Below are 13,665 nucleotides of genomic sequence, written 5' to 3' on the forward strand. Positions count from 1 at the left end.
AGTAAATGTGTTGTAATTTGGCCACTAGGGGGCGCCGCAATTAGCAAAAATGCATTTTGGCTCATATCTCTTTACGTCTTTGGGATGACATCTACATTTTTACATTGGATGTGCTCTGGGCCATACCACTGATGAATCTAGGCAACTTGTCAGGTCAGTGTAAGAATTCGGCAATCGAGGGCAACGCCGCCAAACTCGAAGCAGCTTCGCGTCTTGGCCAAACTTTGGCGCTTTGACCTGAGGACGAGCAGTCGCGTCTCCTGCCGGGCGCTGTCGCGGCGCGTCTGAGCAAGCACACTTCGCACTTTCCCACCGGGAAATGCATTCTAGTTTATTGTAGTAGTCTTATTCTGTGCCTGTCACGTTAATATGACTAGATGAAGGTTTATGACCATAGACTGTAAAAAATAGTTTATGACCAGATAATCATAGCCTACATTTTGCCAATGTTTCAGATTGTATTCCAATATTGCGTAAATTAACTGCACGAGCTGGAGCAGTGATGAATGTGATATATTTCGTGTTGGCTCATCTAAATCTATAAAACCATTATTAGCACATGGCTTTTAATATATTTTGTTATGTTATGTTGGGCTTTTTCCCTGGGTAACATTTTACTGTGTATGTGGCCACCCATTTGGACAGGATGTGACATCAAACAAACATTACATCACTGTTTTTGTTTCAGAAAGCAAGAGTGAGGTGGACCGTCTATGATGAAAATACTGTATGTGGAGCAGCACTCTAACATAAGAGCCTGTGTGCGCCTGGCAGGGAATTAGGCTATATCTTCGACATCAACTTCTGCACTATTTTGGTTAAATGTAAACTCGTGTAGGCTACGTAGGCTATTATGGTATATGGTATTATATTAGGTCAAATAGATTTGGGACATGATCGCAACGCATGGATGCACCTGCACCATCAATCAAGATTAGTCTAGCTACAGTGGGGATCAGAGTGGACAGGGGATTTCTAATTTTGTCAACGGGCTCTGTGGATCATCCCACACATTACTCATTAGTGATGCGATGCGAGTAATGATCCGTTGTTAGTGAGTTAATTCTCAGAGAAAAATGTTCAACAAGGTTTTGACCGTGTTTGGCCGTTTTGACCTAAATCATTTGCATTAGCCTATGTTGTCATCGCAATAGTACAGTTGTTAATACTTCATAGTACATCATCGAAGGGTCTTTGAATACAGATGCTGCTAAAATATAACCTAACCTATCAGAATACTTTCTGAACGAAAATAAATTGGCTGACACTGCCGTGACCCGGATTCGAACCGGGGTTGCTGCGGCCACAACGCAGAGTACTAACCACTATACGATCACGGCGAGCTACATGTCAGCGATGCATGCGCGGTGATAATTTGGGTTCAAATACCCGTTCCAAATTGGAATAAGGCTTTTAGACAACTACAAGCATTTCACATTCATTTTCTTTCAAACGCGATGCTCGACATGTTAATGCAGAAGTGCCGTTCAGCCAGTTACGAGTTGATGAACCACTGAAATTATTTTGAAAACATTATTTTGAGATACAACAAACTATTTAGTGTTGATTTAAGTATAACTTCTCAGACGATCTGGTAAGACTTAATGTCACAACTGGCTATGGAAGGGAGTCATGGACACGCATGGACATATGACACGCATGTACACAGCGTAGTCCGTAGTATTACCAAAGATCCTTCATTACTGACTCCGCTTTAACCCTCTCTGGTATTATATTACTAACAAATTTGAATCTGAAAAAGTTCCTGCCTCAAAAATCCAACAGGACATTATAAAGCGATTTTTAAATATATTTTATACAGTCTGGTGGTGTACATGCATACTTCAATGCTAAGATCAGAATACTTCATGACTTCAGTATTGCTAAAAAGAAAAATAAATATTTTCATTTTTTTTATCAACAGTTTATTCTCCAACATTTACACAAATGATGGCAATTTAAAAACCTGGCATTCAAAATGACCTTTTCTTTATTATTCATTTGATTTAGAAAATAAAGCGTTAAAAAAGGTGATGTAACAGATTGTCCGATGTAAATATAATGTTAAATATGTGAATTGAAAGTATCTTTTCACTGCTATTTTTAGAAAATGTAAATGTTTAGAGAACCTTGTCTACATGAAATCAACTGACAACACAATTAGCTATTAAGTTTGTAACAGTCACATCCAGCAAATGTTGCAATTGACCTAGTAGTGGAGATGCAACAAAATGTATGCTACAAATCAATGTTCAAAGTACTCTACTACCATGTATTCCCAGTACCTCACAGGGGTGGGAAAATCAGGTAATTGAAGGAGACCTGTCAGTATCCTTGCAAAAAAACCTAGAAGTAAACGTTTAAGTTTGTGCTACTATTTGCACAGTTTTGTTCTTCAAAATGCTATACATCTACTCTTCCAGGAGGTGGTGCCACAGCTTGAACAGCCATAACTCAGGCTGCCACGTTAGCAGAGCTCTCTTCCTCCCGAAGAGCTCGGCACATGTCCGGTTCCTGATCACAGTCAGGTTCAGCATTCATCTGGAAGTAATTTCAGGTCCTATTCGCTGCCAGAGCCATAGAATAAGAGGAGATTCTATGACAACTCTAGGTCAACGGATGTGAGCCATCTCCTCCAGGAATGGAGTCTTCATGCAGCCAGTGCAAAGCTGGTCCATCCACAGAGGGGCTTCGTGCTGTAGTGGGGTGCGGCGCGGGTAGAAGGTGTAGGAGAGGTCGTAGTTCAGCAGACAGCTGATGGAGGCCATGTAGAGGTCGGAGAAGCGGCACAGGCGCCTGGAGAAGTAGGTGGGGTTGTGGCACGTACGGAAAATGCTTCCAAACTGAGGGTTGAAGAGGTTCTTTGTGACAGCTCTATGAGGAGGAACAAAAACAATGGGAAAAGAGACATTCTAATAATTAAACTTTATCTAAACATAAAATAAACAACACAATCAATATAATTGTTCATTTGCCTGCTAAAATGCATCTCTCCGAACCATTCGGATTGAATAATACTCCATTTTGTTTTTTAAAAACTACCAGTAATTTAAGCCATAACCCCATAACTCTTTTTGTCTTTTCCACCAGCTGGAAAAACATGACAACTGCATATGATATGAGTCATATTTGACTTGCCTCAGTTCTTCCCTCTCCTTCAGCCAGTCCTCTAGAACCTTCTTAGACTCTGGATCTTTGTGCATCTGTAAAACAGGAATCACAATGGTATTATATCATTTTCTCTAAGCAGTTTAATGTTTTTTTTAAAGGTTTCATCCATATTAGCAGTGATAACTTGTATACCTGATGTTTGTAAAAGTATTTATTTGTAAAAGTAAGTGTATCAGGATAGTTGAAATAATTCACCAATGAAACACTGCTTAATCAGGCTTTGTACTGACCATAATCATAATGTCCACACATGATATGAAAGCCATTGAGGTTTTTAAAATACTTTTATTTGTGTCAAGAATCTACGACAAAGCAAAAACTTCACCAAAGCCTGAAAAAAAACTCTGCATCAAGCCACATGTTTCATGAATCACTAAATAAAGGCCTTACAAATGTGATTAGTCAGCTATAAAGTTTTTTTTGTTGCTATCTGCATCACATACCATCACAAAGTTTCTTAATTGCTCAACTTCTTAACTTTTGCAATAACCGGATCAAACCCATTGCATGAAACACATTTGTGTAAAATTCTCGAAACAATACAAGTGCTGTCGTGCATGTAAGGATTTTGATATGAGCCAGACAACTAAAACAAAGGACATGTGAAAACTTGATCAACCTTCAAAGGCTTGCAGAACAATACTGTACTGTCTTTTTGAAGTGATTCTTTCCGCACATACCTGTAAGCGTTCCAGTAAGCCTGTAAGTGCCTGCAGCCAGGTGAGGCTCTGGGCGTACTGTTCTGTGTTCACCACCCTGGTCTCCACCTCCAACTCTGGCACGATGGCACCCGTCCTCCAGCCATGGCGAAGCATCAGGTCCTGCAAGAGAACATTGACAGCCAAGCTTAGGACTTCAAAAGGACAGAGATAAGGCGAATCTCAATTGTATCCCTCAGGTCTACGCCCTGAATCCTCAAAGACATAACTGACATCTGTTGATAAGAGCTAAGAGAGGCTGTAAGGGGACAAAATGTTACTAACAGGAATGGGACAGCACCTGTCACATGTCACATGTCGTTAAACTGACAACACCAAAAACGTGTTGCAAACCACTTCCGTTTTATAGCAGTTGTTTACTGATGTTTTTTCAAGCTTTCAGCCTCCCTCTGGGTAACTCTGACTGCTCAGGTTGTGAAAGTAGAAAGGAAAAGACCACCCCCTGATGGATGTGAAGGTCCGCAGACTTGCTCTCGATTAGTTTAGCTTATTCAAATTCAAGTTACGTTTCGAGCCGTATGAGACGCTGAGGAAGAGACATAAGGCTTGAAACGTAACTTGAATTCTAATAAATTAAACTAATCAAGAGCAATGTGCGGACCTTCTTTCTATTAGTTCCATGATAACACTGATCTAATCTACTCTAAAATGAAGTTGTCAGTGTTGGATGTCTCTTCGATTGGCAAGACAGAGATGTGCATAAAAACCCACTGGTGTTTTTAGTTTGTTTACAGTTCACTTAAGTTGGAACAATAATCTGTTCGCTGGAGAACACTTGAGGAAGCAGTCTGCAAAAGTGACGAACACTGGAAACATGTTGGGCAAACAGACCCACGTCAACACGCACTATGCAGGCAGATATGAGAATGACTCACAGCTAAATCACTGTAGAGATGGTCTCCAAAATAGAGCACTTTGGACCCACGCCAGCCCGTCAGCCGTAGAAAATCATACAGATTTCCCTGAAACGAGAGGCATGCATACAAAGCTCTTAGATTAAATGACTTCTCCCCCCTTCACAGTAATGGTGAGATTAAGATGGATTGACATGAATTTACCATGACAACGTCTGTTAATCTAATTCTAAAAAGAGAGGTTCATTGACTTGCTTAACAGCCTGTGCAAAAGGAAGGGCAGGGTTTCACTGGATTGTCCTGAGACAGATGGACTAACAGTGGTTGCCCCGTACAAAGTTTGGGGGAGGGAGAGAGGAAGTGACTGCAACTGCCAAGTTTAGAAAGTGAGGAGAAAGAGGTGACATGCTGCAGAATGGACTTAAGTTGAATGTTTTAATTTAACAGAGACAATGCTGTAGCCAAATGTGTGGAGTGATGTGCCTTCTGTTTTTCAACTTGTAATGAGAGGAGTTGGTGATTGTCCATTTCTCCAATGAAAGAAACTTAAGAAATTTGCAGCTACAGATTTATGGCTACAGACCTCAGAGCAGAAACCTAAAAATGGTAGGCTGGGTGAACCCTGCCTGAACTTCCGGCGAATTTGGAATTCGCCCGGAAGCTCAGGCTGGAAACCTGCACATCTATCTCCTCTGTTCCCTGCCTGAACCTTTGGCTCCAATCAGAAACTAGCCAATTAATTCATACAGATGAATGAATTTGTACCTGTTTGTAGATTTGACCCTTCTCTAAACTCTTGATCTTATCCCACTGGAGGTCTCCATTACTATCCAATCTTCTGAATGGTCTGCAAAAAAAGAGCCATATTACATGGGCCCCATATCATAATGTTTTCTGGTCAAAAAGAGAACATACCTAAGAACACTAGCATATCAGTGCTGGTCTCAGATGTATTGGCTTTGTATTTCAAATGCACATCAAGTTGGGTGTCATTTCATGGGTCGTCATCATATGGGACATGTTATGTTACGTAATTACGCGATTATGAGATACTGGCTTCAGTTTTTAACACTATTTTAATACTATCATTAACATGAACAATATCATCTTAATAAAGAAAGGGTGAAGTGATAACTATAACATTTAACTTAATGGATATTCTTGTGTTGTGCAGAAATTGACTTATTATGAACAATGCTGAATTCCATGGACAACATACTTCAAAGATCCAAAGAAAGCCAGCATAGAATTCCGTCATAATCTAATTGTGTTAACCACTGAACTCCTTAGACAATATACTCCAAAAATGTAGAGATTGCGATCACAGAATTACATCATAACCTAATCGTTTTAATCTGGCAGCCAAAATGTGACAGACACCTAAGAATTATCACAACCTGGAAAAATATTCTTGGACTGATGACAGCAAAAAAAACAGTAATATGCAGAGCAGAGTTGCTGTGTAAATACAGCACAGCGATACTCACTTGACACAGTCATTAAAAAAGTGTGGTTTGTCTGCTTGCACAATGACGACATCAAAGAAGTCCCTCCAGTCCTTCCCAACCATGTACTTCATACCCTTATCCCTGCAGATGGAAAAGAATGATCATCGTCAACAAGGAGGCTCCTCACCCCCCGTACCACTCATACCACAGGGCCAACGTGGATCCTGGATGCTGTCCATGTGTCAGCATTCATCACCAGAGAACAATCTTCATATTTACTTGCACTGGGAATTTGATCTTTCAAAAATGGTTTATTACGTTATGAAGGTGTCTCTAATGAAGAATAAAAGAGAGACTTCTGCATATGTTCTGATTTCTTAAGAGCCTGTAGCTGGCATTATGTATTCATATCAATATTTATTTAGGCAGAAGGCACATCAGACAGTACACTTTAACTAGTGAGTCCACTCACACAAAGCTGAAAGGGCTGTTGGTGATCAGGAAGAGTTTCTTCCCATGATTCACAAGACGGTGCAGGACAGCATAGGTCTCATCCCCTCGGAGGATGTATTTCTCTGGGGGGGAAAAATACAGGCAGACCTTCTCAACTGTAAATTCTCAACCTTCAGCACTCTTATATGAGTGTTTGTTTATGCAAGCACATACTGTAGCCCAAGACACTAATGTCTCAGACCACACAGCTGTGGGAAATTGCTTGATTGAACCTCTGGGGTACAGTATGTCTGCCTAACATTGTAATTATGAAGAGATAAAAACAGTAAGACTGCATGGACTGCACAAACAGTTCCCTGCGCAAGGAAATGGAATAGTCCCAAGTATGTGATTTCCTGTGAAGCAGTGTTGCATAACACTCTTCCTCAATTTTGATTTAGAAACTGATAGCTCTCTTGCAGTCAGTCAACAACATCTATCAACAGCGCTTGTAATTCCAAAGGTTCTTATTTCTTATGACAACACCATTGTGTATTATTACAACGCTATAAGACGCAGCTGGACAGACACTTGATAACTGGCTGAAAGGAATAGTTTATTCATCTAAATATGAATTAAAGTGATGCAGTCCTTTAACCGCATTTATCTAACTATTAAAGTAGTTAGGTTCATCTTTTGACTTTAATGTTAGAACACATAAAAAGCACTGGAATAACATCACAACATAGCCCTGCAGTTGTAAAACTCGCATTTCAGCCTATTTTCTTTATTTGTATTTCTTATTGCACCACTGAAGAGGGTGCAAACAAATGTGGCGATCGTAGAAGTATGGTGTTCTCACCGAGGTCTTGCATGATCCACTTGTACATGTACCCCTTGATGTGCACCATTCCTATGGCTTCCTGCAAATACATTTTTATTCATGTTTACACACACAGACATTCACAGCGGATCAGGACATTTTTTATCCTCTTTTCCATGCTCAGGTCAGGAGCACACTCTGTCACACTCCCACTTTCTCCCTCACAGCTTTCGGTCGCTGCCAATAGGACGTCAGAGCTGACCACTAGAGACCGACTCGCATTCCAGTGCGAACGTACAGTACACCCTGTTCCTCTGTGCCACAGTGGCTTTCACCAAGAGAGTGCGGGGAGAGAAAAAAGCAAACGTTCACCTATTTCTGAAACCAAAGAAGGTCTCATTTGAAAACCAGGATGATAATACGGGAAGTGTTATCTTGCTATTACTTGCTATTTGTTACAGTCTTTATTCAACGCCATAATGAAGCCATTGAAGTGGATTGGTTGTGTGAAAGAGCTAAGCAATGGGTTCTGCCAGAGCCTGTTAAATTGAGTCCTCAACAGCGCTGCCAGTTGGGCTTAGTCACTGACAGAGCGAGCGACTCCTTTTCACAACAGCGGGGTGTGTGATGGGGTGGGGGTTGGGGTGATCGGAATCAAAAAGAAAAGACCTCCCCCTGCCACACACAGACCAAAAAAAAGTCTACAAACAAAAAGTTCCCCCTTCATTTGAATCTAGACAGAGTAAACAACTAAAGCCTGCTAGGGAAACAAATTGCATTGGATCACTGTCCAAGAAAATAAACAAGGTCAAATGCAGTTATAATTACACAAAGATTATAAACACTTCACAACAGCTATTATAACCTAGGTCAAAACTTTAGCCTGAGGGCAGCTAAGAAGCCAATTTTTGTAAACTACTGGAACACTCATATAGGCTACATCCTCTCAATGCAGAGGATGTTGACATGAGGGTCAAGGAGAAAAGTCCAAGTAGGTTACGCAGAATGCACTCACCGACACGTCCCTGTAGAGGTGCACGGGGTCGTACTCGATGTCATTGGAGATAAAGAAGTCATTGGCAGCAGCTAGCAGAGTCATTTCGGGGATTGAAAACACATCCATGTACTGTTTCATTTTGGGGCCCTGCCAGTTTGGGAGAGAAAGCACACAACAGAGCTGAACAGTCAATTGCAAACGGGTGATGTGAATTTGAACACATACAAATGGGAGTGGATTTGGTGAAACAAAGACTGACTGCTAGATATCGCAAAATAAGGTATTGCAGAGGGATTTTGAAACCAATGTCAACAAAATACTCTCCAGTATCATTCCCCACAAAAATGTCAAGTCATACAAACATTCTTGCTGGCTTAAAGCTGCTGAAATTGAGGATGTGAAATCTAAATTGAAATTCAAATATTCTCTCTATTCAAATTTTCACGCAAAGTCAATCTGCTTCAGTTCAGCTTTGTTCAAACTTTATCTCCTGAAAACAGACCTCACTGGGCTGCAGTATTTGCATTTAAGTCTGGAATCTTGATTTCTCAAGTATGAGAGGGGCACGAGTCAAAAATAAATATAGCTTAAGAGGATCTCTGCATCTCCTGCGCATTTTGAAGACAGAAGAACAGGCAAAGACCACAGGGGTCCCAACTCAACTGCACAATAAAACATGGACCTACTAAACCTGTCTGCATCCCTTTCTGAGAGTAAATAAACACAAAATGTTCAGGCGGCCGTCCTCCACTGACCTTCCCATAAAACCCGCTGACTTGGTGAAGAGGGACGTGATTGGTGCCCCCGTAAAGCTGCATGACCTCCTCATCGGGCACAGCCTTCAGACCCCTGAGGATGTCAATCAGGTTCAAGTCAGTGAGACAGAGTGGAGGACAAGCTCACACAGCTTGCATTCGTTTAGTTGCAGACACCAGCAGACAGATTACATTATCGTGTTGCAAGAACCTTCACAAAAATTTTGGCCAAAAAGCAGATTGTGATCATCCAAACATGTCGAGAAGACTGTGTTTTTATGTAAATAACTGGACTAGCGTGCTCAACACCTGAGCAAGTATAATCTCAAGAGGGTGCTGAATTCTACCGAAGCCTCACTAGAACAGAATATCAAAGTTTATATTGAGACTCGGGAGGATTAAAAACAATGGTGCACATAAACCAATGCATTTCTACTTCAAACTCGAGATTTATTACAATGAATAATGTATGCTGATGTCTGCTCAAATTGCAGATTTCTCACCTATACACGGTCCCCATCTGTATATAATGAAAGGCATCTATTTTCATCAGAAGTCCCTATGGCAAATGAATATTAGTTTGAGTGCTTTTTATCACAACAAAGCATAATGTAATATTGCAATTAGATTCAAACTCAAGCAGTCATTATTGTCCACAGAGAGAAAAGCACACGTTTGCAGGTCTGTACCTTGTGGATATCATAGTGCAGCCCCCGTGCAGCAAAGTTGGGGATGTAGTCATATTTGCTGATGCCTTGTGGATACTGCAGGAGTAGGAAACAAAGATATCAAACAACCAGTTTTGCATCTGATATTAAAAGAACTACAAGAAGATCATATACAGCTAGGCCTGATACCTGTATCCCATCTTTGGTATATGAACATTTTGAAAGTCCATTGTCCACTCTATGGTGACCAGCCAACTTTATCTAATCTCTTCCAGGTCAGAAGGGGTCAATATAGGCCTTCATGCTTTTGATTAGAGTGCCAGCCACAGCAGAGTGCATTGTGATGTCCATGTTACAGATTCTTTGTGGACATAGAGGCCTGAGCAAATGTAGGATCATTGATTGAGCTCTGCTGCTATCAGTAGTGAATGACCAATATCTGGTTTTATAGACGCAACAGGATGCTGGGTACACTAATGGCCGAGTCTTCTACTTCCTCACTTTAACAGTCACTTATCTGAGATAATTGTATTTCCAAAGCACATATTAAACTCCCATTGTATACCCGTTGTAACGTGTCTATAGAGCAGAACGTGGCATAACTGGGCTAACCGAGGATGAGTCAACTTCAAAGTGGCTCTGTAATCTCATAGGTGAATTGTCATCCTCACTGACAATGTGCATCAATTGCTTTATGTTTCTGTGGACATTTGCACCACATAGGAACCTAGTATGCGTTATGAAGGATGTTTCACAGAGATTGGACATGGCAGACAGACCTTGAAATGTTCGACAAGGAAGTTCCTTGCTTTGTTGTAGATCATTTCATCAAGGGCACTGGAGTACAAGGCCAGGGTGTAGTCGTAATCAAACCCATAGATATCCACTTCATCTAGATGAACCTCATTATTGGCATAAATAGTGGCTGGGTTAAGCAAATTGCACACCCCTGGAGGGATAAGATCTGTGGATGAAGCAGAAATAATACGTTTCAATGTAGCCCAAATGCTGTAGTTTCATTTATTCTTACTTGAACTTTAAGCAGCTTTGTGCAGATGGTGTGCACAGGCTGTCCTAATAAATGTTGCATAACAATTTCCCACTGAAGTGATCACTCTGCTGTTTGGTTTCAGAGATTATGAACAAAGTCTTTCCTAAACGCACAATTCCATTTGCTCTTGGTGGAAGAAATACTTTTTAAGATGTGGGTGAGTGTCTGGTCCTTAGCATACCAACACAGCGTTTTCACTTCGTACTGTACATTCGCATTCGCAATTCACACATATTCTGTCCATGTAATCAAGCAACAATTTTAAACTCTGAGCGGCATTCATTGTCTGTAGCCTATGCTTGGTAAAGAATGACAAAAGACTGGCGCAATAAAGGAGCGTAAAAAAGTCGTACACACAAAGGCAAACTACCGTACCGTGAACGAGCCGTTTCATTTCATTGTATCTTGCCCAGAGATAGGTCTTGGGGTCAACTTTAGGGGCAGTGGAGGAATAAGCTCTGCCCGATCTCGAAAGCAATTCCTCGCCTCTCTTCTTTCCAGCTTGGTGCTTGTGGGGAGCCGGAGATGAATGACAGCCTGCTGAATTACTCACTTTAGTGTCACAACTAGAAGCATTTTCGCTGCTTTTCTGGTCATTCAGACCACTCGATGCTAACGTGCCACATGTGAAGGCAGGAATCTTCGATGCTGTGCAAGTTGCTGTCCTGCGACTTTTCCTGCAAAATGCACGGCCGAGCGCTCCAATTTTTTGGCAGGACATGTTGAGCGACATCTTCTAAGTACTTCGCGTTTATCAACTCCAGCAAAGACCAACTGAAAACACCTACCGATTACATACTCGTCGGACTGCTTGTTGTCTTGTGGCAGGTCGTTAGAATAAAGTTAGATGGTAACAGAGAGCGAGGACACTGAACACTTTCACCAATCCTGTGAGGAAGGCATGTTGTTGCCTTTGTTCGTGGCCAATGGGCTTCTTATTGAATCGAGAGATCCTCACAACTCATCAGAAACGTGTTTACATGCCAGCCTGGAATGAATGCGCCAAGTTTTGATTGGTTAAACCAATGAGTCGAACACGCGAAATCCATTTTGATTGGTTGAACCAACGAGTCAAACACGCGGAACCCAGTGCGGTGAAACCTATGCCACCGCCTACATGTGGTACGTGACTGAAGTGAAGAGGTAGGGGGTAGATGCTAGATTTCGGAACAGTCACACCCTGACCCACTGAGACGTTTCGACCCTATCGGAAAACAGTGTCCAATGAATTCGAACATCAAACGATCGCGCATAATCCCAATCATTCCATTCTTGTATCAAATGGAAAATGGATAGGCCTACGCACGACAATCAAATTACACAAAAGTTAGACTTCTGGGCAGCGATATTATGCCTGAATCTGTTTTTTTTTTTTTTAAAACAACATCCATCATCCTAAACCATCCAAACCTCCTAATTCAGCAACCTCACTAAATCTGGTGGACCCAATTGTAGACAACACATTTAGACCTACAGCCTTTTCGCACGTTTTTAAAATTCTTAAAACGTTCAAAATGTTTTTAATTACTTGTTTTAGAGCCTTCATTGTAGTTCAAAGGCAATCCAGTCTATATCCCAGTGGGCATTTGATATCAATTTGACATCAATATGACATCGAACATTGATGTCAAAATTACGTCACGAAATAGGTCTAGAATGAAAGTCATATTGACGTCAATGTACTGATGTCAATTTGATGTCAAGATTTTGACCTCTGCTGATGTCATTTTGATGTTATTTTGATGTCATGTTTTGTCGGGATTTGATGTCAATTCAACATGTATTTGATGTCATGATGGTTGATTACGTTTTGATGCTATTTTGATATCATTCAAATATCAGGCTTTGATGTCAATTCAACATTTATTTGACATCAAGATGTCATGATGTTGATGTCATTTCCATGTCAAGTTTTGTTGGCATTTGATGTCAATTCAACATTTATTTTATGTCAAGATGTCATGATGTTGATGCATAGGAAGACAATGTTTTAATGCTATTTTGCCATCATTCAATATCAAGCTTCGCTGTCAATTCAACATAAATCCGAAATCAAACATTAATGACAAAAGTATGAACATTTATTGACAAATTTTGATATAATTTCAATGTCAAGAATCACTCAGGACAGGATGAGAAAGCGTAGACCCCCAAACCAGACTGGAGCCACTTGTGAATAACCTGTAACACAGATACATAAATGTACATTTCATTAGAGAGCTTTTCGGTAGAGGGTAGGTTTTATTACAGCAGACAAAGGCATTTAAGCATGTTGACATTTACCTTCACTTCGTCCTGAACTAGTAACACCAGTTACAGAGGCATATTGTTATTTTTATTATTAATGTTTAGACCAAAAGTCAAATAAATCAAATGTAAAACTGTATAGCTTACTTCACTTGGGTGGCAGGACAGGATGAGAAAGCGTAGACCCCCAAACCAAACTGGAGCCACTTGTGAATAACCTGTAACGCAGATACATAAATGTACATTTCATTAGAGAGCTTTGAGGTAGAGGGTAGGTTTTATTACAGCAGACAAAGGAATTTAAGCATGTTGACATTTACCTTCACTTCGTCCTGAACTAGTAACACCAGTTACAGAGGCATATGGTTATTTTTTATTATTAATGTTTAGACCAAAAGTCAAGTAAATCAAATGTAAAACTGTATAGCTTACTTCACTTGGGTGGCAGGACAGGATGAGAAAGCGTAGACCCCCAAACCAGACTGGAGCCACTTGTGAAT

At 40.7% G+C, this 13,665-nt stretch overlaps 1 protein-coding gene, 1 long non-coding RNA gene and 1 other non-coding gene across 4 annotated transcripts; all 3 read right to left on the reverse strand.

Moving 5' to 3' along the window:
* Positions 1-1,268: 1,268 nt before the first annotated feature.
* Positions 1,269-1,340, reverse strand: trnah-gug (transfer RNA histidin (anticodon GUG)). Its single transcript has one exon. It is a non-coding gene; the product is annotated as a tRNA-His (tRNA).
* A 562-nt stretch (positions 1,341-1,902) lies between these two features.
* Positions 1,903-11,887, reverse strand: nt5dc2 (5'-nucleotidase domain containing 2). Of its 2 annotated transcripts, none has more exons than XM_062541343.1 (14): positions 11,294-11,880; positions 10,647-10,831; positions 9,889-9,963; positions 9,703-9,758; positions 9,200-9,293; positions 8,463-8,591; positions 7,487-7,547; positions 6,665-6,767; positions 6,232-6,333; positions 5,510-5,591; positions 4,766-4,852; positions 3,852-3,992; positions 3,139-3,203; positions 1,903-2,874 (listed from the first exon to the last, which is right to left on the reverse strand). In XM_062541343.1, exons 1-14 carry the CDS (start codon positions 11,649-11,651, stop codon positions 2,613-2,615), a joined length of 1,800 nt encoding a protein of 599 aa, XP_062397327.1. In that variant the 5' UTR covers positions 11,652-11,880; the 3' UTR covers positions 1,903-2,612. The 2 variants fall into 2 exon arrangements, with proteins under 2 accessions (XP_062397327.1, XP_062397328.1); XM_062541344.1 differs by having other exon boundaries at positions 2,735-2,874; positions 4,738-4,852; positions 11,294-11,887.
* A 1,090-nt stretch (positions 11,888-12,977) lies between these two features.
* Positions 12,978-13,665, reverse strand: LOC134086877 (uncharacterized). Its single transcript, XR_009939774.1, has 3 exons — positions 13,598-13,665; positions 13,313-13,383; positions 12,978-13,099 (listed from the first exon to the last, which is right to left on the reverse strand). It is a non-coding gene; the product is annotated as an uncharacterized LOC134086877 (long non-coding RNA).

The sequence above is a fragment of the Sardina pilchardus genome, chromosome 7 (assembly GCF_963854185.1).
Source record: "Sardina pilchardus chromosome 7, fSarPil1.1, whole genome shotgun sequence".
NCBI lineage: Eukaryota > Metazoa > Chordata > Actinopteri > Clupeiformes > Clupeidae > Sardina > Sardina pilchardus.